Consider the following 27,187-nt stretch of genomic DNA (forward strand, 5'->3'; position numbering starts at 1 on the left):
GTAAATGTAACCATTTAATTTAAATTAGCAGCAAATTTCAAGCAGTCCTCAAAATAACTGAGAATATTAGCCCTAATTAGAGTAACAGCCTGGAAAATTTCTTCTGCTGGGAAAAATGCAACAATGGGGTCTCCCCACAGGCTCTGTTTATTCAATTGATCACTCATTCACTCACTCATTCCTTCATTTGCTCATTCAACAAACATGCATTGAGTAGGCCAAGAACCATGAGAAGCAGAGACAGCTTTACTCAGGTCCCTGACCTGGAAGACCCCCGATCTAGAGAGGAAGTCGGACACTTAGAGATTACCATTTATACAGTGCAACCCTATGGCCCCAAGCCACTTTCTCATTAGGCCATCAGAGGAGATACGGGGCAAGAAAAGGTCTGGAGACCTATCGCATTCTTTCTGCCTGAATCTTCTAGATTGTAAAAGACACGGGGGAAAAAGTGCTTTTTCCACAGGAAGGTAAATTTTTGGCTGTAGAAGAAGGAAGATGAAAGGAACTTAAATTCTTTCTAAAGTTTTTGAAATACTGAAGCTGCCACGTTTATGCTTCAGGAAGTGCTTTTTGACTCAAGGTATAAACATTAGAATTGAGTTGAAAGAAGTCTTCTATTTACCCTGTAGATGAATTCCCTGTTAGATCAGTTAATGTGTTTAAGAGAAGTGTGGAATTGTAGATGGAATTTGTTGCCTTTGCTTTTGGAATTTCTACAATTTCTTCATTTTTTTCTCACTTGGCTCTCCATGCATATACACACACATGCAGAGAGAGAGAGAGAGAGATGAGTGGGAAAACTAGCTTATTTCTGTCTGCTAATCACTCTCTAGAAACTGCCATCCCCACGTGGGGTCATGTTAAAGCCATCGCCTCTGGCCTGGTTGGCAACGCTCCCAAGGCCAATGCATGCAGCATTAGAGGCCCTTCATGGACTGTGCTTGCACCCCCAGAACTTTCAAGTAACATCTGAGAGACAGTTGAAAAAGTTTTACTTTGCGGGACAAGAATTTAAATCTCCAGCCACTTCTCTGCGAACTTTGGCAGACTTCTTCACTTCTCTGCGATTTTTACCTATAAATAAATGAGAATGCCAGGCACCAAGTGGTTGTGAGGTTTTGAGAAACTTCCCTGAGTTTGTTTTTTGGCTCCTCCTATGTGGTTTTATTGCCCAGGCATCAGCTAAGGACTGTTAGTGCAGGGCCCCGACTGGATTACGGTCCTGGGGGAGTCTTACCCTGTCCTGAAGCTCTGGCTGGCCACCTCCAGCTCTGCATTATTCGGGGACGAATCCAAATAGGATTAGTTGGATCTCTTCATTTTCTTAGTACGTCCTCTGCATTTAATATTTTATTTTATATTTCTTAGAGCTTCCGAATGCTAATTTGATCATATTTTTTTGTAATTCTATAAATTGTTAACTCTTCCACTAAAGTAGAGATTGACTATGGTAAGATACAGAGCAAAAGAGTCCCTTGTCTCTGACCCAAGAATCTTGTGTTTTCTACCAGCATCTGTTAGGTTAGCTTGTTAGTAGGGTGAAGTCTCAGATCCTTCACAATTCTTTATTTTAAATTGAAGTATAGTTGCTGTACAATATTATATGTTGCAGGTGTACAATATAGCGATTCACAATTTTTAAAGGTTATACTTCATTTATAGTTATTATAAAATATTGGTTAGATTCCCCATGTTGTACAATATATCCCTGTAGCTTATTTTATGCCTAATAGTTTATACCTCTTAATCCCCTGCCCCTATACTGCCCTTTCTCCCATCCCTCTCCCCACTGGTAACCACTAGTTTGTTCTTTATATCTGTGAGTCTGTTTCTTTATGTTATATTCACTAGTTTGTATTAGTTTTTAGATTCCACATATAAGTGACATCACACAATATTTGTCTTTGTCTGACTTATCTCAGCATAATACCCTGCAGGTCCATCCATGTTGCTGCAAATGGCAAAATTTCAATTTTTTTATGGTTGAGTAATATTCCATTGTGTGTGTGTGTGTATATATATATATAATGTTTGTGTATAATATATATATATTATATACATATGTGTGTGTGTGTATATATATATATATATACTGCATCTTCTTTATCCATTCATCTGTTGATGGGCACATACATCGCTTCCATATCTTGGCAATTGTAATTAGTGCTGTTATGAACATTGTGGTGTGTTCCATCTTTTCTAATTAGTGTTTTTACTTTTACTTTTTTTGATAAATACCCAAAAGTGGAATTGCTGGGTCATATGGTGGGTCTCTATTTATTAGCCTCTGAGCTGTAGCCTCACACGTTTCCAGGGGCCACCATTCCTGTGGGATACAGAGTGAGTGGGGCCTCTGGGGTGATGCAGTGTCTAGCCCTGGGATGCCCAGCTTCTTGCACATCCTCTGGACAGCCATCCCTCAGCTCCTCCCCTCGGCCCTCTCACTTTCGCTGTGCAGGCTGCTTGTTTGAGGGAGTAGCTTTTGCTCCAGAGGGCCCAGGGCAGTGACTGATGGCCTCACAAGCTTGGGGTCAGGGGAGGCTGGGATCTAGGCCCAGTTCTGCCCATAGCACATGTGTGATGGCGGCCAGTGACGCAGTCTTTCTAACGCCAGTTATAATCCATGAATTGGGACTTCACTAAATGATTATGAGGGCTCTGATGGCCCATATGTGACAACACCTAGCCCAGTGCCTAGAACATGATGTTCGGTGTGATTATGTCACACTCGAGGGCAGCCTCTCCACGGCTGCAGAGGGGAGCACTCAAGGGCAGGAAGAGCAGGCTGGCCACCAGTGCTGCTTTCTCTCTCAGCACGGCCTCCCTTAGATCTGGCTCCTCCACAGGGCATGGCCCAGGTGACCATCACAGGGCTCCGTCTCCATCGCAGACACCCACTGGGCCTGCCCGTGAGTATCTGCCTGGAGCTGGTCTCACCCTGCTTTAGAAGAGTACCCCATTGCCGTTTCCCTTTCAGCAGTTGCACACCGAGCAGAGCCGTGGCCCTGACGCATCAGCTCAGCCCGGGACACAGGCACACAGATGTCCATGCTGCAGTGGTGACCTCCTCTTTCCCCAAGCGATGCTGAACCCTGGGCTGCTCCTGCAGCTCCAGTGCTAAAAAAAAAAAAAAAAATAAGCCCACTTGATTTGTTATTCACTCCACACGATATGTTCCTCACTTCATGTCCGAACTCCACAACTAGTGTTGAAAGCAGTGAGTTTTGTGTGACTTTTATTAAGCTCCCACAGGCTGGGAAGGAGCGGTCATTAGTGGCCCCGCAGTGGGCCAGCGATGTGGAAACCGGTTCCAGCTTACTACCCAGACAGAGGCTGAGCTTCCCACCACTCACCTGGCATTCTTGGAGAGCTTTGCCTCTCAGGCCTCGGGGCCTTGGGGATGGGTCACTGAGCCAGCATCCAAGGAGCTGAATTTGGAACCCGACTTGGCTTTGTGGTCTCTTACAAGTCACTTCACCTCCCTGAGCCTCAGCTTCCTGATCAGGAAAGCGGGGGTGGGTGCTGAGATTTAAATCAAGTAACGAACTCCTGTGTGCCTGGCACCAAGCCTGGCACGGAATGAGGCTCAGTAACGTTGGCTTCTTATTCTAATTAGGGCAATCTCTCAACAGTTTGGGGGAGCTTGCTAGGCTGCCTAGAGATAATGCTAACGACAGCTTACATTTACTGTTTACTGTTTCTAGGCATTTTTCTAAACGCTTTGTGTGTATAATCTCGGTTAAAACCCTCAAGAGCCCTGGGAAGTAGGTACTGCTATTACCCCATTTGTACAGGGGAGAAACTGGTCACATAATTACCAAGAGGTAGCACCTGGCTTGAAACCCTGGTTGCCTAACTGGGAACCCACGCTCCAAGCCATGGCTCAGGACTGCCTCCCTGGTTTCATTAGATATGTGGCCTCCACTCTCAGGAAGTTCTCTGGACAGAGACAGGACAATAAGCCCCCACTGTGTGGTGTGATGAAGGCTTGGCACCGAAGAGATGTTCAGGGCACACTTGCTGGATGAATAAAGGCTGCGGTGAGAATACAGGGAGGGAGTAGCCGATCTAGCCAACCACCAGGCATGTTCTTCTTCTTGGGATCTAAAGGAAAACCGAGTTTAATTTGCAGTTTCCTCCCTGAAAGGACTTACGGCAGGGTCCAGAGACTGGGCTGAAGGAGAATTGAAAATACTACCCAGTCAACTCTGTCCTTCCCACCCACCATGGGCCAGGCCACGGAACACAGGCGAGTCAGCTCTCTTGACTCATGAGGGCTCTCTGCACGTGCCCTTGCCTGTGGAGCTCCTGCTTTGCCCTGAGGAACTGGGACGACCATCTCCCCGTAGGATGCGGACCCCGAGGATGCTCCAGCTGTACTGTGCCATTTTATATAAGGGACTTGAGCATCCGTGGATTTTGGTATCCACGGGGGTCCTGGAACCAATTCCCCACAGATCCTGAGGGATAGCTGTCTGTATAAATGTAATTGTCATCACAGTTGATGGATATATACGTGAATTGGTGTACTTGTTAGTGGTCTGTCTCCACCACTACATCGTAAGCTCCTTGAGGGCAGGCACTTTGCTTTGTTCTCCAGTGTATCCCTGGTGCCTAGCACACTGCCTAGCACAGAGTAGGGTTCAGTGCACCTCTGATTAGCAAATGGATCTATGCATAAAGTTGTTCATAAAGACTTTTTAGGGGCTTCCCTGGTGGCGCAGTGGTTGAGAGTCCGCCTGCCGATGCAGGGGACGCGGGTTCGTGCCCCGGTCCGGGAAGATCCCACATGCCGCGGAGCGGCTGGGCCCGTGAGCCATGGCCGCTGAGCCTGCGCGTCCGGAGCCTGTGCTCCGCAACAGGAGAGGCCCGCGTACCGCCAAAAAAAAAAAAAAAAAGACTTTTTAGTGAATGAAGGTAGTCTTCATAACACGACCTCCTAGCAGCCTGCCCAGACACACTGGCTTTGCCGCTTACCAGCCTTAACCCAAGCCTGCCCCTTCATCTGTAAACTGGAGTTAAACTCACCTATCTGATAGACTCTATCAGATAGAGGTTTTGTGAGGGTTAAATGGAGAAATACATAGGATGCTCAGCACTGTGCATGGCACACGTAAGTCCTCAATTAATATATCAGCATTGCTGTTACTTTTATTGGTAGTATGAGTGATTATTAGTCAAGATAGGCTCTGGCAGGATCTGCACTTCTTCTTTTAGACCTAGTATCTTTTCGTGGGGACCCAGGGATGGGAGCTTGAGAGATGTGCCCTCCCCCACTGGGATGGAAGCCACATCCTTGTCACTTTTCTCGATGAGGGCCAGTTGCTATGGGTACAGGTTGGAAAGGAGCGGGGGCTTCTCCTGCCACCAACTCTTGCTGGCACACAGAGCTGGCCTGCCTTTCCGTTTGACCCCAGCCCCATTGCAAGAGAAACTCTCAGACCCTAAGGATTGTCCTATTGGCAGGGCTGTACTAACACCCTCCCCCCCACCCCCGGAGTTTTCTGTAACTCACTCCCCCACGCAAGCTGGTTTTGTACAACTGCATCCAGGAGAGCCCGGGATAAGAACAGCAAGCCAATGACAGGATGTAAGTCACAAGCATTTCATCTCAGGAGAGAGACTGCTCCTGAACAGACAGGTACAGTTCCCCACCTGTCCAAAGACATTCCCTCTTTCTTTCATCCATTTGGATCAGGAAGTGGGGAGGTTTCCCCAGAGTCTATATGAGTGCTCTGCAGCCCTTTGCACAAAGCGCCAGCCATTAAGAAGTGGGCTGCTCCTTGCTGCTGTTTCTAAGTAGGGTGTCAGTGGCATTTTGGGTAGGGCAGTTCTTCATTCTGTGGGACTATCCTACTCAGTGCAGGATGCTTAGCATCCCTGGATCCTGACCACCATCAACGTTGACGTGGAACCAAAACATCCCCCGCGCATTTCCAAAGGTCCCCTGGAGGAGGTGTTACCAGCCCTAGCTAAGAGTGTGACGAAGAAGGAGTATAAGAAATAGGCTTGGGACTTCCCTGGTGGCGCAGTGGTTAAGAATCTGCCTGCCAATGCAGGGGGACAGGAGTTCAAACCCTGGTCCAGGAAGATCCCACATGCCGTGGAGCAACTAATCCTGTCGTGCGCCACAACTACTGAGCCTGTGCTCTAGAGCCCACGAGCCACAACTACTGAAGCCCGCGCGCCTAGAGCCCGTGCTCCGCAACAAGAGAGAGGCCACTTCAGTGAGAAGCCTGTGCACCGCAACGAAGAGTAGCCCCCGCTCGCCGCAACTAGAGAAAGCCCGCGTGCAGCAACAAAGGCCCAATGCGGCCAAAAATAAATAAATAAATTTATTTTTTTAAAAAAAGAAAGAAAATATCTAAAAAAAAAATAAAAAGAAAGAAAGAAATAGGCTTGAGGATTTGGGAATGGCTGGTGGCATTGAGTGGGGATGTCTGAATTGTGTTTATATCAAGGAAGCTTAAGGATATGCTTGTCTATTTCAAGAAAGTGCCTAAGTAGACATGTTCAGAATATATCATGGGCCGAAATGGACTCTTATATTTGATTTTCCCAACTAACTCCATTGTCGCTGCACTGCCTTTGTCCCAGCTGCTTTTCCTGAAATCTATTCATCGCTGCACGTTAGTACTGCCAGCGTCGAGTTTTAGTAGAATCCTTGAGGTTAGCCCTGTGTTAATATACTGGGAATTTCAGCAGAGCTGGGCTCTCTAAATCAATCACCAAAACAGCTTTTTTTTTTCTTGCTCAAAAATACACTACGAAATACAGGAACATGTGTGGGAGTGGAGGTTGACTTGGTGAAGGACACATGTTAAAGGAAAATTTCATAACTTTTTTTTCTGCAGGAAAAAGGTCTTAATTCTTGTAGAACTGGGCTACAGAACACATTTATGTCTCTGTAGTATCTTTAGCTCCTCAGAACAGCCTGGGCTACTCAGAAGTCACTCAGTAATGTTTGCCTGGGACATTATAGGTACTTAACAAATACATGTTGGATACAGGAATGACTAAATTCATGGAAAATTTAAGCCTTTTAAGTGATGACCAAGATATGGACTGATCAGTATTTACCTTCTCAATCCCCCTGGGGGTTTCTAGGGTGTCAAGTTTCACCTTGGCCCCTATCCCTGGAAAATGAAGACAGCTGATGCCACGGGAGCGTTTTATCGCCCATAATGTAGATGGCAGTCGTGGAAGGTCTAGGAGGACCTGGTAGCCAGAGAGCCTCCATCCCGAGAAGCAAATGAGGAGGAACGGGGAGTGTAGACTTCTCTTCCCCAGAGTTTGCTCTGAAGGGATGGAGAGAAAGGGGCTGCCTATTAGAAGTGGGTGGGGATGAGATAAGATAGGTGTGTATTAAGATTTGCTTCTTAAGGAAAGCAATAAGGGAGCATGTTTTGAGATTGATGGAAAGAAGTCTATAGAGAAAAAGCTCTGCTAGATGGGGAGGGAATGAAGCAACATTCTCAGGGTGGGGACAGGGCAAGATGGGAGAGGATGGGGTCCAAGGCCATTGGGGTGGGCCCTGGGGTTGGAGAGGAACTTCTGCCTCTGAGGCTCAAGGGCAGGATGGAGGGAGGTTCAGGGGGAACAAGTTTGCAGCTGTCTTGCAAGTAAAGCAGGGGGGATCTGGATGCATTAGAGAGTAGAGGAGGTTTAGGGACCCTGCTCAGGGGAAGTGGTTCAGAGGCTGGGCAGGCACTCAAAGAAGGTATACCAGGTAATGCTGCGGGGCACCCTTGACGTTGAAAGCCAGGAGCTTGTGATGGGTCTAACTTGCCCACTTCTGTGATTTTTCTTGGAGTTACAGAAAGCTCCACCTCCAGGGAATGGGTGTGGAGAAAGTGTATGAGGCTGCAGAGGTGGGGTTTACAGGGTGTTGAAGGCAAAAAGGATGAGGAATTAAAGACTTGAAGGTGCTGGCGAGGGGTTGATGGCAGGAATGTGAATATAGCCTTTCTAGGGACCTGGAGAGGCCAGGAGGGAGAGGAAGGCAGAAAAGGTTATTATTCCTAAGGTCTCAGTTAGCTTGATGAGCAGGCATTTGGGAAATAAGAGAGGGCGTAATCAAGATTAAGATTTCAGGGGTATAGCAGTTCGGGCACTGAGAGCTGGGGTCTGGATGTGCACGGGCCTCCCTGGAATTGAGGCCATGGTGCAGGTTGGGTCATTCGTTGATTGAGACTCTGAAGTCTTGCTGGTGGGATGTAGAGGAAGCTGTGAGCCTGATGCCAAAGACCCTGATGGATGCGGTGGGCTACCTGGTGAGAACAAAGTAGGCAGAGCGTGGTGGTGTCTAACGTCTGATGCTTAAAGAGGAGATGCTTTTATACCAGAATGTAGGAGCTGAGGGTGGAAGGAGTGCTGCAGGGAGAAGAGAGTGTCAGCTCCATCTCATGTCCCTGATGAGAGAATCAGCAGGTTCAAAAGCACACAAGAGTGGCGGTATCCTCCAGGAAGAGCTATTTTGGAAGGGACAATGTGGGACTGCATCCTGCAGGCCTGTAAGCCTTGTAGTTGCCCAGCCTCGAGACCAAAGAAAAAGCCCAGAGACAGCAACAGAGACATCAGTGGTTCATAGCGCAGGGGGATCTTACACAAAGTGTCCTGGAGCAACACCCCAGGGTGCGTAGCAAATGGTGGACAGGACATGGCAGCAGTCTTTGCTACTCAGAGGAGAAGGAGGCTACCATTTATAGGGCAAATTGATGTCAGGTACGCTCATCAGTTTCCAGGGGTTAATTAAGCCCTATAATTAAGAGGATTGGATAGTCATGTGAGTGAAGCAGGGATTGGTCGAGCAGGGGATGTACAGAGAGAAAGAGAACAGCCATCTTTAAGGACCTAACCATACATGCAGGCAAAGGCCCTGTCTTTGAAAGACACTGGATTTTGATAGGTGTTTTCAGAAGATTCAAGGTGAGGCTTAGGAGGGAGGCAAACAAGGGAAGATTAACCAGGAAAAAAAGCACAGAGCATATCGGGGTGAGAAAGCCCCATAAAGACAACACAGATTAAACCTTAGGTACACACTTAGGCCCCATGGGAACTGGGAGGGTGGGAGGAAAGGGATGGCAGAATCAAACTGGGGGAACCACCTCCCCTTTACTGCAGCCACTGCAGTCACCCTTGGTCCCCGGCTTTTGTGCTCAGGACAAAGCACCCACTCCTAAAGCTCTCTCCATCCCCACGGCAACAGAACTCTGTCCCCATCACGTCACGCTGCTTTCAGCCCAGGATCAGCAGGGCTCCATGGAGCCTCTGCTCTGCCATGAAAAAGGGGTCAGAGTTCCAGCTGCCAAGGGGAAAAGAGGGCCAGGTCTTGGAGACCTTGAGAGGTCAGGGAAGCCTTCCTGGAGGAGGAGCTGCGCCTGGACCTTAAAGAAAGAGTAGGATGGTGGAGCAAAAGCAGAGCAGGAAGAGGGCTTCAGGAGTGGGGCACAGGTGGAAAGGGATGGAATCGAACCTTCCTTTCTTTCTTTAGTAAAGAGCAGGGTATCATAGTGGTTGAGAGCTGGGCTTTGGAGCCAGGTGACCCGAGTTCAGCTCTCAGCTCTGCCACTTGCTGTCTGTTCATTTACCTCTAATTCTGTTTTCTCACCTAAAAAATGGAGATGATAATACACCCACTTATGCCGGGTTATTTTGAGGATTAAATAAGTGTGTTTGTAAAACAGCATCCCTGACACACCTGTGAAATGAGCTACCCGGATCAGTACACTTTTGCCACGTAGCAAACTACCCCAAGATTTAGTGGCTTAAGACACATCCATTTATTTAGCTCAAGATTCTGAGGGTTGACAGTTTGGTCTGGACTGTGCTGGCCCTGTCTTCTGCTGGTCTCAGCTGGGCTCAGTCAGGCAACTGTGGCCAACTGCTGGTCAGCTAGTTGAGTCAGCTTCTGGAGGTGAGCTGACTGTCAGCTGAAGCGAGGGAGCTTCTGGGCCATGTTTGGGTCATCATCCCAGGCTGCTTCACATGATGGTGGTGACAGGGGTTTCCAAGAGCAGCAAGAAAGGGCAAGTGCGACCACATGAGTGTTTTTCGGGTCTCTGCTTGCATCACGTTTGCTATGGAAATGTTGTCAGGGGTCAAAGACGTTACACGGTCAAACGCAAACTCACCGGGCAGAGAAATAGACTCCATCTTTGAAAGGAGGAGTAACAAAGTCACATTGCGAAGTGGTTCATGTGCAAGGATGGGGAAAATCTGTAACTATTTTTATAATATATCACAATGCCCTGTTGTGTTCACTTTGTATTATTTCATTAATTCACTCATTCATTTGTTCGCTCATTCATGCAAAAATAATTACTGAGGACCTATCTTGTGGGATGGCAAGAAGAGGAATTCACAAAAGAATGGCCTCAGTTTCCTACTCATAGTGCAATCTACCTGGCATTGCTGTCCGAGGTCTGTGACATCCAGTAAAGACATGAGCTGGACCTTTTCCCCCAATAAATCAGGTTATACTCTTTCCAGAGAAGAGGGAGATGAAGTGGGGGATGGTGTTAGAGCAGGTGAAATAGAAAGATTTATATTTGCAAATTAAAATGAGATACCAGTATTTCATCCCCAGGAAGTCCATTTTTCTGGGCTAAATTCTCCCTGCTGGATCTTAACCCACACGTTTTATTACTGTGATCTTTCCTCCATCTTCCAGATCACTGAGGTTGCTGGTGAGTCCAGATCCCTACTGACCGCAGGTTAAAAACTCTGTTAAACACCACACACACACACACATACACACACACACACACACACACACACACACAACCCTGGGAACATTCTAAGATCTTCTCAATTCAGTGCAGGATAACAGCTGTGGTGTGCCAGCAAGGGACTAAGCCCCTCATTGCTCATGGGGGCCAGGTAAGAATTAGACTGTGTCCTGGGGGAAAATACTGAGAATCTTATCCTGGAGAGAGAATCCTACTCTATCCAAAATATTAATCTACAAGGCTACATGGAGGGTGTTGTCCAAGGTACTGGTCCAAAACTAAGCAGAGAGAAGCTTAGAGGACACTTAGAGTAAGGAATATGAAACAGGCACCAGGGAGGGAGCCTGGATGGATGTCTGAGCTGGAGCTCAGTGTCCCTGGAATAGTTTAGTAACACATTCACTTAATCAACTAGTATGTTTTGAGTATATGTTTCATACCAAGCACTGAGCTGGATAACAGAAACAATAGTTAGCAAGACAAGCATGGTCCCGGCCCTCAGGGATCTTGGAATCTGATGGGGAGAGACTGATGTTACAAGAGCATGACTGACGGCTAACACTAACCAGAACAAAGCCCATCTAGTCCCCATCAACCCTATGCTGTGGGTACCATTATTATCTCTTGCTCTTACAGATGAATAAATTGAAAGAATGAATGGCCAAGTAAATTGTCTACAGTCACACAGCTAATGAATGATGAGACTAGGGACGTGAATCCAGAGTCAGTCTTTCTTGAATCATTCTCCTTCCCCTGCCCCACTAGATCAAGTCCTCCTGGTATATATTTTGCAAGCCCCTTTTACTTGTCTTTAAGTGCACGCATCACAATTTGTGATTCTATTTGTGTGTGATTGTTTGGTGAGGGACCATAGCAAAATAGGTGTGTCAGCCAGTTCAGGCTTTGTAACAGATGACCTCAAAATCTGAGTGGCTTACAGTAAACATTTCTTGGTCTCGCTAGATATCCAAGTCTTTCATGACCTTATCTTCCTTTTGCAGTGCTTGTCAAAAAGAGCCAACAGTCACAAAGGCGTGCTCTTCATCGAAAGCACAAGCTCATTTGCCATGTTTTGTCTACCAACTGATTGCAGGCAACAGCTTTGCCAAATATTTCATCGCTGTGTAAAAGAGATCACCATCTTTCCAGCCTCCAGGGGTGGTTCCTCACCACCCACTTTCTGGCCCCAAAGTCAACGTCTCGCATTCTAGGGTTTGGCACACACCCCCTCGTCTAGAATCGATTTGTTTATCATTCAGCTTAGGCTGATGATCCCCAGATCTCAGGGGCTTAAACCAAGGACTGCTTATTTCTTGTTCGTGCCACGTGGTCATTACAGTTCAGCTGCAGCTCTGTGTCACTTCACCTTTTCTGGGACCAAAGGAGAAGCTCCCCTCTGGGACGCTACCAGTCCAATGGCAGAGAGCAAAAAGAGACATGGCAGGTGTCACGATTGCTCTTAAAGCTTCTGATTGGAAATGACACGCGTCTCTCCTGCTGATGTTCCGTTGGTTAAACACACATGGCCAGGTCTGACACTAATGATGTAGGCATGTGTCAGAGCTCAGTCTGGAGGGAAGCACAGGAGTGGCCTCACAGGACAGGGCAGTGAATCAATCTGTTAGAGGCGCTAAGGAGCGTGCATTGACTGTCACAGGCAGATGCAGAGTTGGCAGACGTATTTTGAAAAGAGGAATGTCAGGGCACGTCTTCCTAGGTGCACGTGATGCGCTCCACCTTAGCCGTTTGTCAGTGAGTAGGTGGAGGTGGTGGTAGATGAGCGGACACAGCTATGAAGAGTTTTGAGCAGCACCTTCCAAAATAGGGGCATACGTGGGACCGGCAGGCAAATAGCAGGTGTGTGAGCTTTCTTGAAGATGGAGAGTGTACAGATGAACAAGAGAACTGTATTTGTACTTGGACAACTGGACTTGATGGGAAGGAGTAACAACCGTCAACAACAACAACTAAAATAAATACAGGTAGTTTAAGCTAAAAACAAAGGGTTGGTGCTATTAGAGCAACCCTGGGGTGATTCATTTATAGACTCGAAGGGAGGGTTGCCTGGGAAAAGGCAGGAACAGGGCAGCTCTCAGCAGTACAAGTTCACAGATCTTCTCTAGAGAGTTGCCCTAAATGTGTCTTAGCTATACGACTGCCTCATCTCTGTGTCTCTCCGTTTCATGTTTTAAATTCCTGGGAGGAGGGAGCCTTCTCGGCCCCTTAACAGCCCTATTCTCACCAATGGGCAGGTGGTAGAGTCACAGAATACAGACTACTGGGTGCCCAGCCCTATTCTCGGAGGAGATGGGTCATGGTTAGACATTGCAGGCTCAGTCCTGCCTCTTCACAGCTGCCAGCCCCAATCCCTGGCTCCGCCCCCTCCCGCCCTGTTCTGATAGCAACACACATCCCACGCGCATCCTTCCTCTCTGTGACAAGCCCAGGTCTGCAGCCTCCGGGGCCTGACCCAGCACACTGGCCATCGCTATTGATGGGGCCTCCTCTGTGCTCCGGCCCTCGGCAGCCTGTTTCTGCCTGAAGTGGCCTTCGTCTGCAGCCTCCATCCGTGTCAGAGGGCTCTGCTGGAGAGAGCTCCCCAGGCAGACATCTGTGTCAGGTGTGGGGCGCAGGTTGAGAGCAGGGGGAATGAGGGAGGAACGGTGGCAGCAGAGCCTGGATGCGAGGTTAAGGTCCAGGCCAGGGAGGTTGGCAGGCACTGCTCCCTCAAGACAGACACCAGAGGCTGCAGAAAATGAGGGGCTCAGCCAGCAACCCCAGTCCAGGGCACCTGTTCATTGTCTTATCCTGGACCAATGCTGATCTTACTTCCCCATAACTTGAGCCCCCTCTGCAGCTCTCAACTTCTCCACTTATACCCACATGATTGATAATGTTCAGATACTCAGCCCACTCCCAGGGACTTTCTAGGGCTGTGTGAACCTCCAGGCTCACTAGCTTCTCACCCCCTGACGAAAGCATACTGGCATGCAAATGAGTGAGATATTTCCTTATCTTGTAAAAAAAAAAAAAAAAGTCAGACATTCACAAACTTCAGTACTTTACTATTAAAACAAATGACTTGCTTTATTATAAGAAAGAATAAACCTTATACACACATGATATCTACATTCACCCTGTGCCTAAGGACCACTGGGCTATATGACTCCATGATCCTTTTGCCTCATCCCCTTTGGTAATCTGGAAAGGTCTCCTGTATCTTCTGTATTAGCCAAGACTCTTGGTTGCAAGTGACAGAAACGCAACTCAATCCAACTTAAATGCAAAAGAAATTTTATCATCTCATGTAACTGACAAATTCATGTCTGTTCTGGCTTCAGGCAGGGCTGGATCCAGGGGCTTCAATGACACTTTCGTTACTCTCTCTCTCTCACCACCATTTGACTCTGGTTCCTTTTATGTGTAAGTTTTGTCTCTCCTATACTAACAGGGGAAGGGGCTTCTGTGATTTACCTCAGGAAAAAAGCCAGCAGGTAACTCTGGACTTAGAGCCATCCAGCTTGACCCTACAAACAGGAAATCCAGGGGGGACTTTTATTGGCCCAGACTGGGTCATATGCCTATCCTGAAACCAGCCCTGGGCCAAGGCAATGGGTTACTCTGATTGGCCAGCCTGTGGATCAGGCCTACCCTCCTGACCAGGGTGAGGCAAGGTGCTGTTATAAGAAAGCAAATAAAACTCTCAGCATCAAGAATCCTGCAGCCATCTTTTCTAGTTCGTCTCTGGTTTCTCACTGGTTTCCATGCAGAAGCCCACGGTGACCCCTGTCGCCTGGCTCTCTCCTGAAGCTGAGGGACTCACAAGGACACACTGGGCCCAGGAGATACCAGCAAACACAGGAAGAGCAAAGAGCGCAAAGTGGGGTACTAGGATTGCTGATGGGGCTGGCTGGGCTGCACACAGCCCCATAGGTAGTGGTACAGGGGTGACACCTGTGCTGCAGGCACGAAGTCTGGAATGAAACAGGAAAACACACAGACAGCTGGGAATCGAAGGCAGACTTTCTGAGCCTGGCAACAGTGCCCACGCTGCTTCTTCCACTGCCGGGTTCAGGTGCACAGTGTGAGGACCTAGCTTAGCCTTTTCTATTCGGTCTTATGTTCAGAGACCACACCTCAGTCCAAAGCTCGACTCTTCTCCCAGCTGCCCTGCAGGCTCACAACTGAACTCTTCCAGACAGGCCTGCCGAGCGGCCTGAGTCACCTCTAATCCCAGCTCACTTCCAAGCCCCTTGAATGTTGAATGTCTCAGAAGACTCTGAGAATATGTGCTAGCAAGTGGAGGGCCCATTGATGTGAAGTCACAGCTCCCCACAGCCTGCAGGGTGCTGTCCAAACTCTGCAGCCCCCTAGCTGCTTCCCCAGCCTCACCTCACCACCCCGCATCGGCACTCTCTTTTCCCAGATGGCAATGCAGTGCCGAGCCTCTGTGACTTTGCTTATCCTGTTCCCTCTGCCAGAGGTCCCTTGTCCTGGTCAGTTATCTGGACAAACTGCTCTCTTCCTAAGCTGTTCTCAAAACTCATCACTCACTGACCGGCTCCGGGTAGCGTTCACCACTCCAGCTCTGGCCCCCAGCACTTTGCCTGCTTCTAGTCTGTGCTAAGCCTGGCCAGGAGGCTATTCTCTCTGCCCTGTTCAGCATGGCTGTCTCCCCTCCAGGCTGAGAGCTCCCAAGGGAGGCCCTGCCCGGCCCCTCTCTGCTCCCCAGTGCCCGCTCAGGCCCACACCCTAGACGGCACCAAGGAGTGTTTGCTGAATTAAACTGAGTGGACTGCTGTCTAGGGGCTGAGCGCCAGTTACAAACCTGGGGGTTTTGTGTGCTTAGCCTCACCTGTTGCCCCTCCCCAGGGAAATGGGCTCACAAGGGGAGGGGGTTTCTGAGCTAGGGACCTTGCTTTCCACAGTTATGAATGTTTACAAATGTTTCCATTGCCTATAGATACCTGGTCCTGTGGTTAGTGAATGTAAGATCATTTTGGAAATGACTCCCTTTCGTTCCTGATTTAGCATCAGTGCCCTGCAGCCCTCAGCACGGTAACCTCTGTGTCGAGGGGTTAATGACCAGTAACCAAACCCTTAAATCAGCCCGCCCTGTCTGCAGCGGGGCCAGAAAGCTCATACTTGGTAAAGAGGACAGAGACCATTTCTAGCACACATTGCGGATGTCACAGTCACCACGCAAAATTGAAATTTAAGAAAGCAAGGCTCAGCTCCTTCTTCTCCCCTCCCTGCCGTGCCCACACCCTGCCTGCTGTTTCCGTGAATCCTTACCCACAGGCCTACTGGCCAGGCAGGATCAGGGAGGGGAGCCCCGAGATGAGGGGCATTGAGGCAGGAAAGCTGGACCCGCAGCACCCCAAACACACACACTGGGCCTCTTCTCGCCCTCCATCCCTGCCTGCCTGTTCCTGCCCTGCAGTGCCTGTGGCCAGACTAGAGCCTTGATGAGCATTTTAACCCTCACCACTACATTCTACAGGTCAGGAAACTGAGTGGCTCCCAGCTAGGCAGTGAGGGTGGAGACTTGACTTGGAAGCCCACCAGACCACCCTTTTCCTAGACCAGCAGTTCTCAAATGTTCATGTGTATCAGACTTAATCGGAGGACTTGTGAAAACAGATTCCTGAATCCTACTCTCAGAGTTTCTGTTTCAGCAGGTTTGAGACTGGGCTTCAAAATGTGCTTTTCTAACAAGTTCCCAGATGATGCTGGGACCACACTTTGAAACTGTTGTCCTAAACAGTGCTGCACCCCAACCTCTCGCCACACTCCTCAGAGTTTTACAAACAATGCCCTGAAGATAGATCCCGCTTTACCCCCCACAATGAGAAGGAGGCTTGGAATCCAGGTTCTGTCCCTACGTTTCCTCCCTAGGCTGTCAGAGTCCCCTCGATACACCTACTTTTCCACCTTGGCTGCACACTGGAATCACCTGGCCTAAAACCCCAAGCCTAGGCCCTACTCCTAAGACTGTGATTTATAGTTTTTAAAGCTCCCCAGGTGATTCTAATATGCAGCCAAGGCGGCAAGCACCGCCTGAGTTTGATTGTATTTAGGGCTGTGTTTCACGCCTTTTCACGCCTGTATCCTCCGCCGCCGTTTCATTTGCTCACAGGACTTTCTCCTCTCCCAGTGCACACCCGCTCCTCCAGGAAGCCCAGCCTTCAGGCCACAGGTTGGTTCTCCTTTCAATGATCTTTGCCGCCCCCCCATTCTGATACTTTGTAATCACCCTATTATGTGTAATTTTCAACCCCTAGACTGTCACTCCCCTGGTGTGACCCCCAACCCCACAGAGAGCTGGGCTCTTAATTCTTGGCTGGGCTACAACCGTCCTCCAGGGTACAGATCCCCTCTAAGTATCCAAAGAAATGACTGCAAAGACCCCACTTCGCCGTGGGTCACTTTTCCCATGAAGGCACCCTGAGAATAGAGTGGTTTTCTCCCTGTTCCTGAACCTCTTGTAAAGAGTGTCCCCCTATGGCTCTCCCCCTTCCACCCCCCCACCACTCACCAGGCCAAGGAAGGTTTTAGGCAAATACCACCACTGCCGCCCCATCTCCTGATGAGAGAGTGTCTCTGTCTGCAAGATACCTCATATTTCAAGGGCACTTACTCAATAGGCCGGCAGTGTTGCCAAGGAAACATCGCTTAATGGAAGAAATAAAGCCGCTCAAAATCCACATGCCATTGTTTGGAAGAGAGCCGGTACTTCTGTTGTACTTTGAAAATGTATTATTAAGTAATCTAACCAACCCCATTTAGCTCCATGTTCCTGATTTGCTGGGAGGCCCTCTCCATCCCCCCCTCCCCCCTGCCCATCCTATGATTCCCTGGGGAGGGCTCCAGAATTTCCATAGCAGCTAAGGTATGGTGAAGTAGGTAGGCGAGTCTGGACAGAAGAGGAGATTGAATGATTGGAACATATGTAAATTGGCCATATTAAAGAATGCAAGGGACTAGGGGCCTGGAGGCAGTTGGAGAAAGGAAGTTAAAGCTATTCACCAAATGTTCACAAATTCCAGTTGGTGGCGATTAAGCTGATGAAGATTTACTAGGCTTTAGTGTCCTCCTGAATGAAGGCCTCATGATTGACAGCAGTGGTTTTCAAACTTTTTGGGAATTCTTCATAACATTTTGTTCAAGTCAAATGTTATGTGAAAGCCAAATAAAAGAAAGCAAGCCCAGGTTGGGCTGGGAGAGGGGCCCTAGAACCCCACCCACCAGGCTGTCCTCCCAGACCTGACTCAGGAGCCCATGAGACCCCTTCTTGGAGTCCGCGGGACTCGGGGTGAACAATCTGGTGAAAATGACCTGGCGGTTCCCTTGCTGGTTCCGAGGGATGAAGCCCTTGGGGAGCCTCACTCCTGTGCCTGAGCCGAGGGTTGGGACTCGGGGAGGTGGTGCCCCAGCTCCAGCCCAGGCTGAGGGGAGGCCCATCTGGGCTGCTCCACCCGGGGAGTGTGGGATGAAGGCCCTGAACTGCCAAGACCTCAGCCTTCCTTGGAAACTCTCCCTAGTCAGGGAGGGGAGAGAGCGGCCATCTGCCTGTGTACCTGGCAAGGTCTTCAAAACTTTCTTAGCCTCGGTTTCCTCATCCTTACAGCTGTGTGGAAGGTACCTGGGCATACAGGTGTACAAAACTATGTTGGTTTTCTTCCCACCCTTCTCTTCCTGAGGTGTTTTTCGCCCCGGCAGCCGTTTCTGGCAGGGAGGTAATATTTCATACAGGGAGGGCTGGAGCCTGTAGAAGGCTGTACTCAGTCTCTGAGAGGGGCAGGTCCCGCCTCCAAGCCTGCCAGGTAGAGAAGGGATGCTGAGCACACCTGGCAGGACGCCCACCCGCATCCTAGAGGGTGGGGGCCCTCGCTTGTCTGGGAAATGAGGTAACAGAGCAAGCCAAACCTGCAGCCCTAGGGGTCTTTGCCTGGCCTTCGTTCTGTGGCCCTGAAGGCAGGAGTGTGCACCCGGGGGCACTCCAGGCTCCCTGGCTGGCTGTCCAGCTCAGCTATTAGACCTTACTCCTGACCCCGGCCTGAGGGAGAGGAAAATGCCCCTGGCGTGAGACCCGAGCTACCCATGTGTTTGTCCTTTTCCCTTGTTGGTGAGTTTTCTCTTTCAAGCATCAGATTGGGTTTGTAGCCCTGCTGAGCTGTATGGGCTGAGTGGTGAGCTGAAGCACTCATCTACAGCTGAGGAGGAGCTGAGGGGTCAGGGATGTCATTTCTATGCCCCGGGAGGCTGGGGGGTTTGCAAAACATCCACACACAGGATGACCGCTCGCCCTCCAACTCTGACGTGAGTTACAGGAGGGCTGTTGCCGTCTTAGCACTTCGTAGCATCTTGTAGTATAGGCCCTTTAGTCAAGGATCCTCCAGCCCTCGGCTGCTCTCTTAGTCCAGGCCCCCTCCTGGCTCGAAGGGATCACAGTGGAAGCTTCCAAGCCAGCCTGTCCTCCTCCAGCCTGGCTGCTGGAGCTGGAGTGACCGGAGGGAGGTAGGCGAGTGAGGTGAGAGGTTACAGGTGCAGCTCTGGTGTCAAACTGCCTCAGTTTAAATCTCAACCACTGTTCTCCAGCTGTGTGACTTTGGACAAGTTCTTAAAATCTCCATGCCTCAGTTTCCTCATCCACAAGATGGGGATGATGGTAACAACTGCCTCATAGTGCTATTAGGATTCACTGGGATAAAGCATGGCAGCACTCTTGACATTTGGGGCTGGATAATTCTTCGCTCTGGAGGCTGTCTGTGCATTGTAGGGTGTGGAGCAGCATCCCTGGTCTCTACGCACTGGCTGCCCATAGCAGCCCTTCCCACCCCCATCATGTCAACCAAAAATGTCTCCAGACATTGCCCAATATCCTCTGGTTGGCAAAGCCAGCTCCCCCCCGACCCTTGGTGAACCACAATTCTAAGTCATTTTTTGTTAAACCTCCAGGTTCCCTGTTGCTCAGAAAACATAGCTGGGCCTGCTGGGCCTACAGGCACGAAAAGTGGGGTGTCTTGTACAAAACTGTTACCCTCTATTGTGTTCAGGCCATTTAATGATTCAGTCCACTGCTGGCTGGGCTTCTGAGGTGTCCAGGTGACAACTTAAGAGAATCCTCTTTGCTGAGTCTCCCTGTGATCTGACCAGCTTCGTGGTTACCCCACTCAAGATGCACTCTGAGGCTTCCCTGGTGGCGCAGTGGTTGAGAGTCCGCCTGCCGATGCAGGGGACACGGGTTCGTGCCCCGGTCCGGGAGGATCCCACATGCCGCGGAGCGGCTGGGCCCGTGAGCCATGGCCGCTGAGCCTGAGCGTCCGGAGCCTGTGCTCCGCAATAGAAGAGGCTACAACAGTGAGAGGCCCGTGTACCGCAAAAAAAAAAAAAAAAAGAAAAAGAAAAAAGATGCGCTCTTTTGTTTGCCTTTTACATAACAAAAACTGTCTGTCCTTATTATGATTTTCCCAGACTCTAGAGCAATAAACAGCTCTGATGACAGCTGTACTAGATAGTAAGTAAGTGCACACATGTCTCTCAGAGCATCTCCCCAAAGCGTTTCAGAACAGCTAAGTGGATAAAACTGATTTCAGCTATTACCTAGGCGGCGCTTGTGTCTCTGGAGCCCGCCCTGGAGATGAGAGGCAGGCCCTGATGACAGGGATGAAGGAAGGGGTGGCAGTGACTGGCTTCCTGGCTGTTCTTGTCTGGCAGCCCACACTCTGGAGCTTCAGGAGATCCAGGTCCTGGCCTGCCAGGTGCCTAAGAGCTACACCGTCCTGAGGAGAGAGCATGGTACATTCAACCCAAGGACATATAAACAGCTGTGCATCTTTGCAGAGAGGCTCAGGTAGCAGGCCCATGCTTTTGCACACTGAGGGAAGGCTTTCTGGAGGTGGTGAGTTTTTATATCTATTTTCAAAGTAGCAAGAGTCGGGGTAAGTGAGTGGAGGAAGCAGAGACAGTTCCCATATCAGTGTGATTAGGACCATTATTTCCTGGTATGTTAGTTTCCCCAACTTGGCTGTTGGATCATCCAGGACAGGGAACCATGGCTTTCTCACCCTCAGGACCCAACAGCGATTACTTGTTGTTGGATGGGTGGATGGATGGATGGATGGATGAGATGCCCACCTGCATCTATTTAATTTCCAAGAATCCTACCAGTCATCAGATTCTCCCTCAGTGCCAATAAACTGGAAGCCACAGCAGGTCATCAGCTTTCCTTGGTGGTGAACTAAAAACCCAGGTCACACAATGGACAGTCTCAGGATTCTGATGAGAAGCCCACCTCTTACCCAATTTAGGCGATGAATAGGTTCTCCTTGCCTCTGTGTTCTGGTCACATTTCCACATGGAAGTCAGGCATTCTACATGTGGCCTCTGCTCAGAACTTTGGTCACTGTGATACTTCACCTCTTTTAAGGGAAGTATCAGCCATCTTGGTAGTTTTGATGTCCATTTCCGTGGATTCACCAAACCTGATAACTTGTAAGGTTACCTTGGAGAGCAGATCCTAGCTGTAGTGAGTGTCTTCCATTTGTCTTTCCATCCTTTTTCTTCTACTTTGCAAAGATGCGTTATGGAATGTTTCCATGGGCTCCTGTGGTGTCTGACTTCCATCTGGGTTCTGCCAATGGGCCGACCCAGCAGAAGAATGGAGTGAGGAAGGGAGGGTGATGTTGGGGTGTTTATCAGCCACCACTCACCATCACCCCCAAATGTCTCCCTCTCTGAACCCTTCTCAGAAGTCTCTCTACGTAACTTTTCTCTTACAGGTTCTGGTACCAGCTCTCTCCTCTCATCCCTTTGGGCCTGGTGGTGGCAACAGCTTGTTACTATCCCAAGGAACTATACTATCCCCATGGCTCCCTTACCCTATACCCACACTATTGAGAACTGTGCCTTTATTACACCCTCCTTGGATCCCCCTACCTTGAGTGTGCTATTTGTTCCCTATTGGGGCCTTGAGTGATACACTGGCCTGAAGTTCTTCTTATGTCTGAAGGGTGACCCTGCCTGCCTCTCCACCCCTTCCCTGGACTTCTGAGGGTCAGAGAGAATATGCCCCTGAAGGACCACCCTTACTTACCCTGCTCGCTGGCACTGCCCTTCTCACTACGCAATCCCTTTTATTCCCTATACCATGCTTTTAAAGTCATTGTCAACCATCCTCTTTTACTAAAGCAAAACATACTTCCTTTTACCATTTGAAATTAATCAAAAATATTTACCAGTGAGAATTTTTGTGTAGCTCAAGACAACAAGAGGGCCTACCCTGAATCCTAATCTAAAGCAGAGAAGTGTGGTATCTTGATTTGCCCATGCGGCCTAATGGTAGGTGGGGCTGTTAATTTCATTAGTAATAGAGGACAAGAGCTCACAGACCCTGCGACTGCCCACTCAGAGCCCTTGCTGGGAACCGCTGCCTGAGGTTAGGGGAAGTGACTGAAAACTTTGAAGGCCAAGGGTCACATGACTTTCCTCTAGACCAGAGCCAGCCCTGATCTTTGTAAACAAAGTCATTCATTTGTATTGCCTATGGCTGTGTTTGCACTACAACGGCAGAGTTAATTTTCCAGACTGTCTGGCCCTTTGTGCAAAACAAAAGGTTAAAACAGCAGCCTGACTGCTCTCCTTTGAAAGGCCTGGTTGGCCCTTGACTGGCATCTTGGAACTTGGATTGCAGGAAGGTTCCCACCATTCCCACAGATGGTAAGAGTGGCTTACTGTGCCCACACTGATTGTACAAATAATATAGTTTATGCTGAACACCTGCCTTCCTTCTGGAAGTCTGGGATTTCAGTACATACAAAGCCTGGGTGCTGAGCCTCTAGAGCTTCCCTGGTAGATAACCCTTCACAAGCATTATCTCAACTCCTTCCTGCTTGTGAAGGGCCATTCTCTGTGACTGCTGGGAGAGGACCCTTGGAAGCTTGTGCCTGGTTTCCTCCAGACTTTGACCCACATGCCTTTTCCCTTTGCTGATTTGATTTGTACCCTTTCCTGTAATAAATCATACCTATGGTGCAATCAAACGCTGAGTCTCCTGAGTCCTAGTGAATCATCGAACCTGGGGGTGGTCTGGGGGACCACCCAACACACTGCAAAACCCCAAATATTTGCCACCTGGCTCTTTAAAAAGAAGCCTGCCAACTCCTGCTCTATACAGTCTTAGGACAGATGGAAATTACCTATTACATATCCACCATGCCACAAGACTCTGAGCTCCCTAAGGTGTGGCCCATGTCTTTTGCTCTTTAGCTACCAGCCAAGCACAGCATCTTATACAAAATACTTATGGAGGGAGGACGTCAGCAAACCTGCAAATAATGGATTCAGACAGTGTTTTTTTTGTTTGTTTTTTGGTTTTTGCGGTACGTGGGCCTCTCACTGTTGTGGCCTCTCCCGTTGCGGAGCGCAGGCTCAACGGCCACGGCTCACGGGCCCAGTCGCTCCGCGGCATGTGAGATCTTCCCGGACCGGGGCACGAACCCGTGTCCCCTGCGTCGGCAGGCAGATTCTCAACCACTGCGCCACCAGGGAAGCCCCAGGCAGTGTTTTTTTAAACTGTGGGTGGTGAAATCAAGTTAAAAGGTTATGGCCAATGTTTTCCAATGAAATAGAATAGAAAATTGAGTACGCTGCATATAGTAAGGCTAAGTTTGATTTCTTGAAAGCTTTGTTTCAGTTGTATGTGCGGACCAGACACCACACTGAATCATAACATAAAAGGGTCTCTTCTTGTCCGTTGTGATGGAAAATCATTTGAGGGCCACTAAATTGTGGTCTCTTGGCCAGCTGCCTGGGGAGATGTCCTACAAACCCTCCCCACCTCTCTGGTCCTTAGCGTTTGACCTCATTCTCCCCCTGCCCCCAGAACGTGTACTACACGAGCAGTCAGCAGATCCAAGTGGGCGTCCTGAGCCCCACGGTAGACGACGACGACAACCGGTGCCTGGTGGACGTCAACAGCCGGCCGCGGCTCATCGAATGCAGCTATGCCAAAGCCAAGAGGATGAAGCTCCACTGGCAGTTCTCTCAGGTAGCAGCCCCACCCAGAGAAGCAGCAGCGTCGAGAAACAGGGGAAGGGGCCGAGGCAGGGAGGAAAGGGAGGGATGGAGGGGGAGAAGGACCAGTTCTCGGGGTTTAGTGAGCACCTACTACGTGCCAGGTGTTTGGTATACGTTAGCTCATTGACTCGTTGATACTGGCTCTGAGGGGGGTTATTGTTGTTGTTGTTGTTGTTGTTTTCGTGGCATTTTATTTAACTTTAAGATATAAGGAGACAGCCTCAGAGGTGGGAGTCCCCTGCCTGACGTCACACAGTGAGGGGCAGGACTGGGATTTTAAACTCGGATCTCTGACTTTAAACCTCACATTTCTTCTGACAAGCCCCTTCTCACAAGCGCAGCCCCAGCCTCTCAGGTATAGACAGTGCTGGGTCGTCTCTGGTCTGTGAGCCGCTCTGCCTTCCTCCTCTTCTTCCTACTTCTGTAGGGAATGAGGTTTCCTCAAAGGGCAGTGTCTGGGAGCCATTTTGTGAAGGGCAGCCCACACACTGGTGACCATGAAACGTTTCTTTATGACGTTTCCATCAATTCTGAGGACCATATTTATCTTCCTGCTCTGCATTGGCCTAGTTATAAAATGACGCCCCGGGATCAAGATGCCAGCTGGAGATGGCCTGCAGTGACACAGCTTTGAAAAAAACCAGTGCCTTGGCCCAGAGGCCTCCAGCCCCTAAGGAATCTGCTAAATTAGGATAAGTTTCTGCCCACAGATAGGGACGCCCACCCCCCAGGTAGTGCAGGGAAAGCACTCAGAACAGGAAGCGATGGAGCCCGTGGGGTTTTAGGGCATCAGGACTGCTGGGGGCTGCACATGGTGGATGCTACTGGGGAAGTCAGAAACAGAATGTCTATATTCATGGGACGAAGAGGCAGAGACCCCGACTCAAGCCTCCCAGCAAGCTGCTTCCACCCTGAGAGGAGGCTGACCGGCACAGGATGGAGGTGTGCAGTTGGCCTGACCTTGATTCCATTCCTCATGTCCAGTTACTCTCCCCTGTAATGGTGGGCCAGTGAAGGGAGGTCCCAGCTACGTCAAGTTCTATGGGCATGGGGCACCTTTGACTTGTGGTCTGGGGATGCAGAACCTGAGGGCTGAGAGAGACCCTCGGCTGGGTCCTAAATGGATGGTGAAGGTCAACCCTGAGCAGCAAGTTCAACACACGTCATAGATTTAGGGGCTAGCTGGAAAGCAGGAGCGAGAGCCCAGACTAGGACTTTGGGACCCAGGAAAGCAGATGCTGGGAAGCAGCACAGAGAGCCAATGACAGCACATCTGAGGGTGGGTGGAGGATGCACGTGGCAGCTCTGAGTCCAGGCTGGGCCTGCAGAATGCGTGGGGTTCAGTGAAAGAGAATGGTGCCCGGGGACTCCTGCCCTGCCCCTTCCTGTCCATATGACCTTTGACACGTGTTGTAAACTCTAAAGGTCTGTCCCGTAAGAAGAATTAGCTAAGGTTCATACAGTGCTTAACGTGTGCTGCACTCCCTAGGTGCCTGGCATACACCAGCTCATTTAATCCTCACAACACCTGTGCGTGATTAGATGTGGACCATTAGCCCGAGTTCATAGATGAGGAAACTGCAGCAACGAAGATGTTAAATAACATACCCACTGCTTATTATTATTATTGCTAAACTACTTCAGATTCTCTGTTTTACTTCTAATCGTGGGAGGATGTTGGAAGTGGCCCCTGGAAGAAGGTCAGGGTCAGGGCCGAGGCTTAGGATATGGAGCACTTCTTCCTACCACCTCCCTCTCTCCTGGTGGAGCCCAGATGCCCCAGCTGTGACCTGTTCTGACCGTGCCCAGCAGAAGCCTTTGCCACTTTCCCCAGCCAGGCTTCTGGCCCAGAGTGACACAGGACAGGGCTACATTTCCCCTCTGCCCTCCTTTAAATTACGAGGCAGAGGGGGGCCCTGGAGGTGTGTGGTCGGGGAGGAAGGCTGGCCGTGGGCTGGGTGGTAAAGTGGCTGCTGTCTCCTGGCTCGGATTAGATGCAAAACAGGCTCACGGGCTGGAGGCAGCAGAGAGAGGAATGGGTACATCGGCCCGAGGAGGTGAGTGGGCTGATTTGGCTGGGTGAGACGGGGACTGTACCACCTGGAGGCGCTCACATCGGGCTGCTCTCTGCTGCCTTCAGCCCCACCCCCTGCTGCCCTGAGTTCAGCTTCCTCCTGGGAGCTGAATGACACCGTGCAGGAAGATGGAGGGCGGGGGTGGCAGGTTGGGGCAGGGCTGGTGGCTTTCCAGAACAGAGAGTACATAGCTTGGCCCTTGAAGAAGGCATAGGAGTTTGCTCTGTATAGAAGTAGTGAGGGGCATTCCAGGGAGAGGCAACGGCTCGGGCACGAGCTGCGGACATCAAACCCAGGCCACGTGCAGGGAGCCTCGGAGGGTCGGGTGTGGCTGGATCCTAGTGGACCCCATGGGGCGCAGCCAGAGATGCGCCTGCAGGGGCAGCTGGACCTGGGCCTGGTTCTGTGGGAGGTGAGGCTGTGTGTGGGGGACTGGTGTGTTTAGGTCTGGGTTTTGGCAGCCCCCAGTGGCCGGGATTATGGAGCTGAATGGGGAAGAGAGATTCTAGAAGCGGGGAGGGGCGTGTAGAAGAGTTACAGGGAGGCTCAGATGCAGTTTGAAAGTTTAGCTGTTCCCTCCTCCTCCTCCTCCATGACCCTGGGGTCTTTAGGACCCTGCCTGGCCTCCAAGATCTCCTCTCAGGGCAGGGTCCAGGGCTGCCCCTCACCAGGGGAAGAGAGCTCGGTCTGTCTGTGGGGTCTCAGCCTCTCTGTGCCCAGCTTCATGCAGTTTGAATCCAAACCCGGGCTGCTTTGACATCCCAGCCCCACATACAGGCACATCTGACTCCTTTCCAGCCCTCGTAGACAGATGGCCTTCCCACACATGCCCAGATCCAGAGGCCTTGGTGCCCCCAACCGGCTCTCATCTCATCTGCCCATTCCCAACTGGGGCAGAGAAAGGAACATGCCTCCAAAATCCAGCACCTTCCTTCACTCATCTTAGTGCATGGCCTTGAACAGGCAGCCGGACAGATTCCTGCTTGAAGGGACACAGTGACCAGCCAAGCAGGCCACACTGGCATGTGCAGCCCTGAGGTCTGGGCAGTTTTCAGCTACTTATATGTAAATCTAATTAAAATGCCCAGGGCACTCTGGCAGTCACCTCTGATCCTTCTACCCAGGGGAACTGTTTGGAAATAATATTTTTAAATCCCTAATTTGCAAGCCCAGAGCAGCCTCTCTCACTTGATATTTAAAAATTAATGGATGTGAAATTTTTGTTTAATGCAAAATGATCAGTATTTATCAAGCATCCTGGAATCTGTCCCCAAGCCCTCACTGGTGAGGAGCTACTGT

General features: G+C 49.9%; 1 protein-coding gene across 2 annotated transcripts in view; it reads left to right on the top strand.

Moving 5' to 3' along the window:
- The window catches only part of GALNT18 (polypeptide N-acetylgalactosaminyltransferase 18), a 349,313-nt gene that overhangs the window by 302,078 nt on the left and 20,048 nt on the right, over nt 1-27,187 (top strand). The window contains exon 10 of one of the 2 annotated variants that reach the window (XM_059067917.2): nt 23,620-23,784. The exons of the other annotated variant lie outside the window; for it this stretch is intronic. Coding sequence (XP_058923900.1) covers nt 23,620-23,784 — 165 coding nt within the window. The remainder of the gene's footprint in view (nt 1-23,619; nt 23,785-27,187) is intronic. 2 annotated transcript variants of the gene reach the window in all.

This window comes from Kogia breviceps, chromosome 7, assembly GCF_026419965.1.
Source record: "Kogia breviceps isolate mKogBre1 chromosome 7, mKogBre1 haplotype 1, whole genome shotgun sequence".
Classification (NCBI taxonomy): Eukaryota; Metazoa; Chordata; class Mammalia; order Artiodactyla; family Physeteridae; genus Kogia; species Kogia breviceps.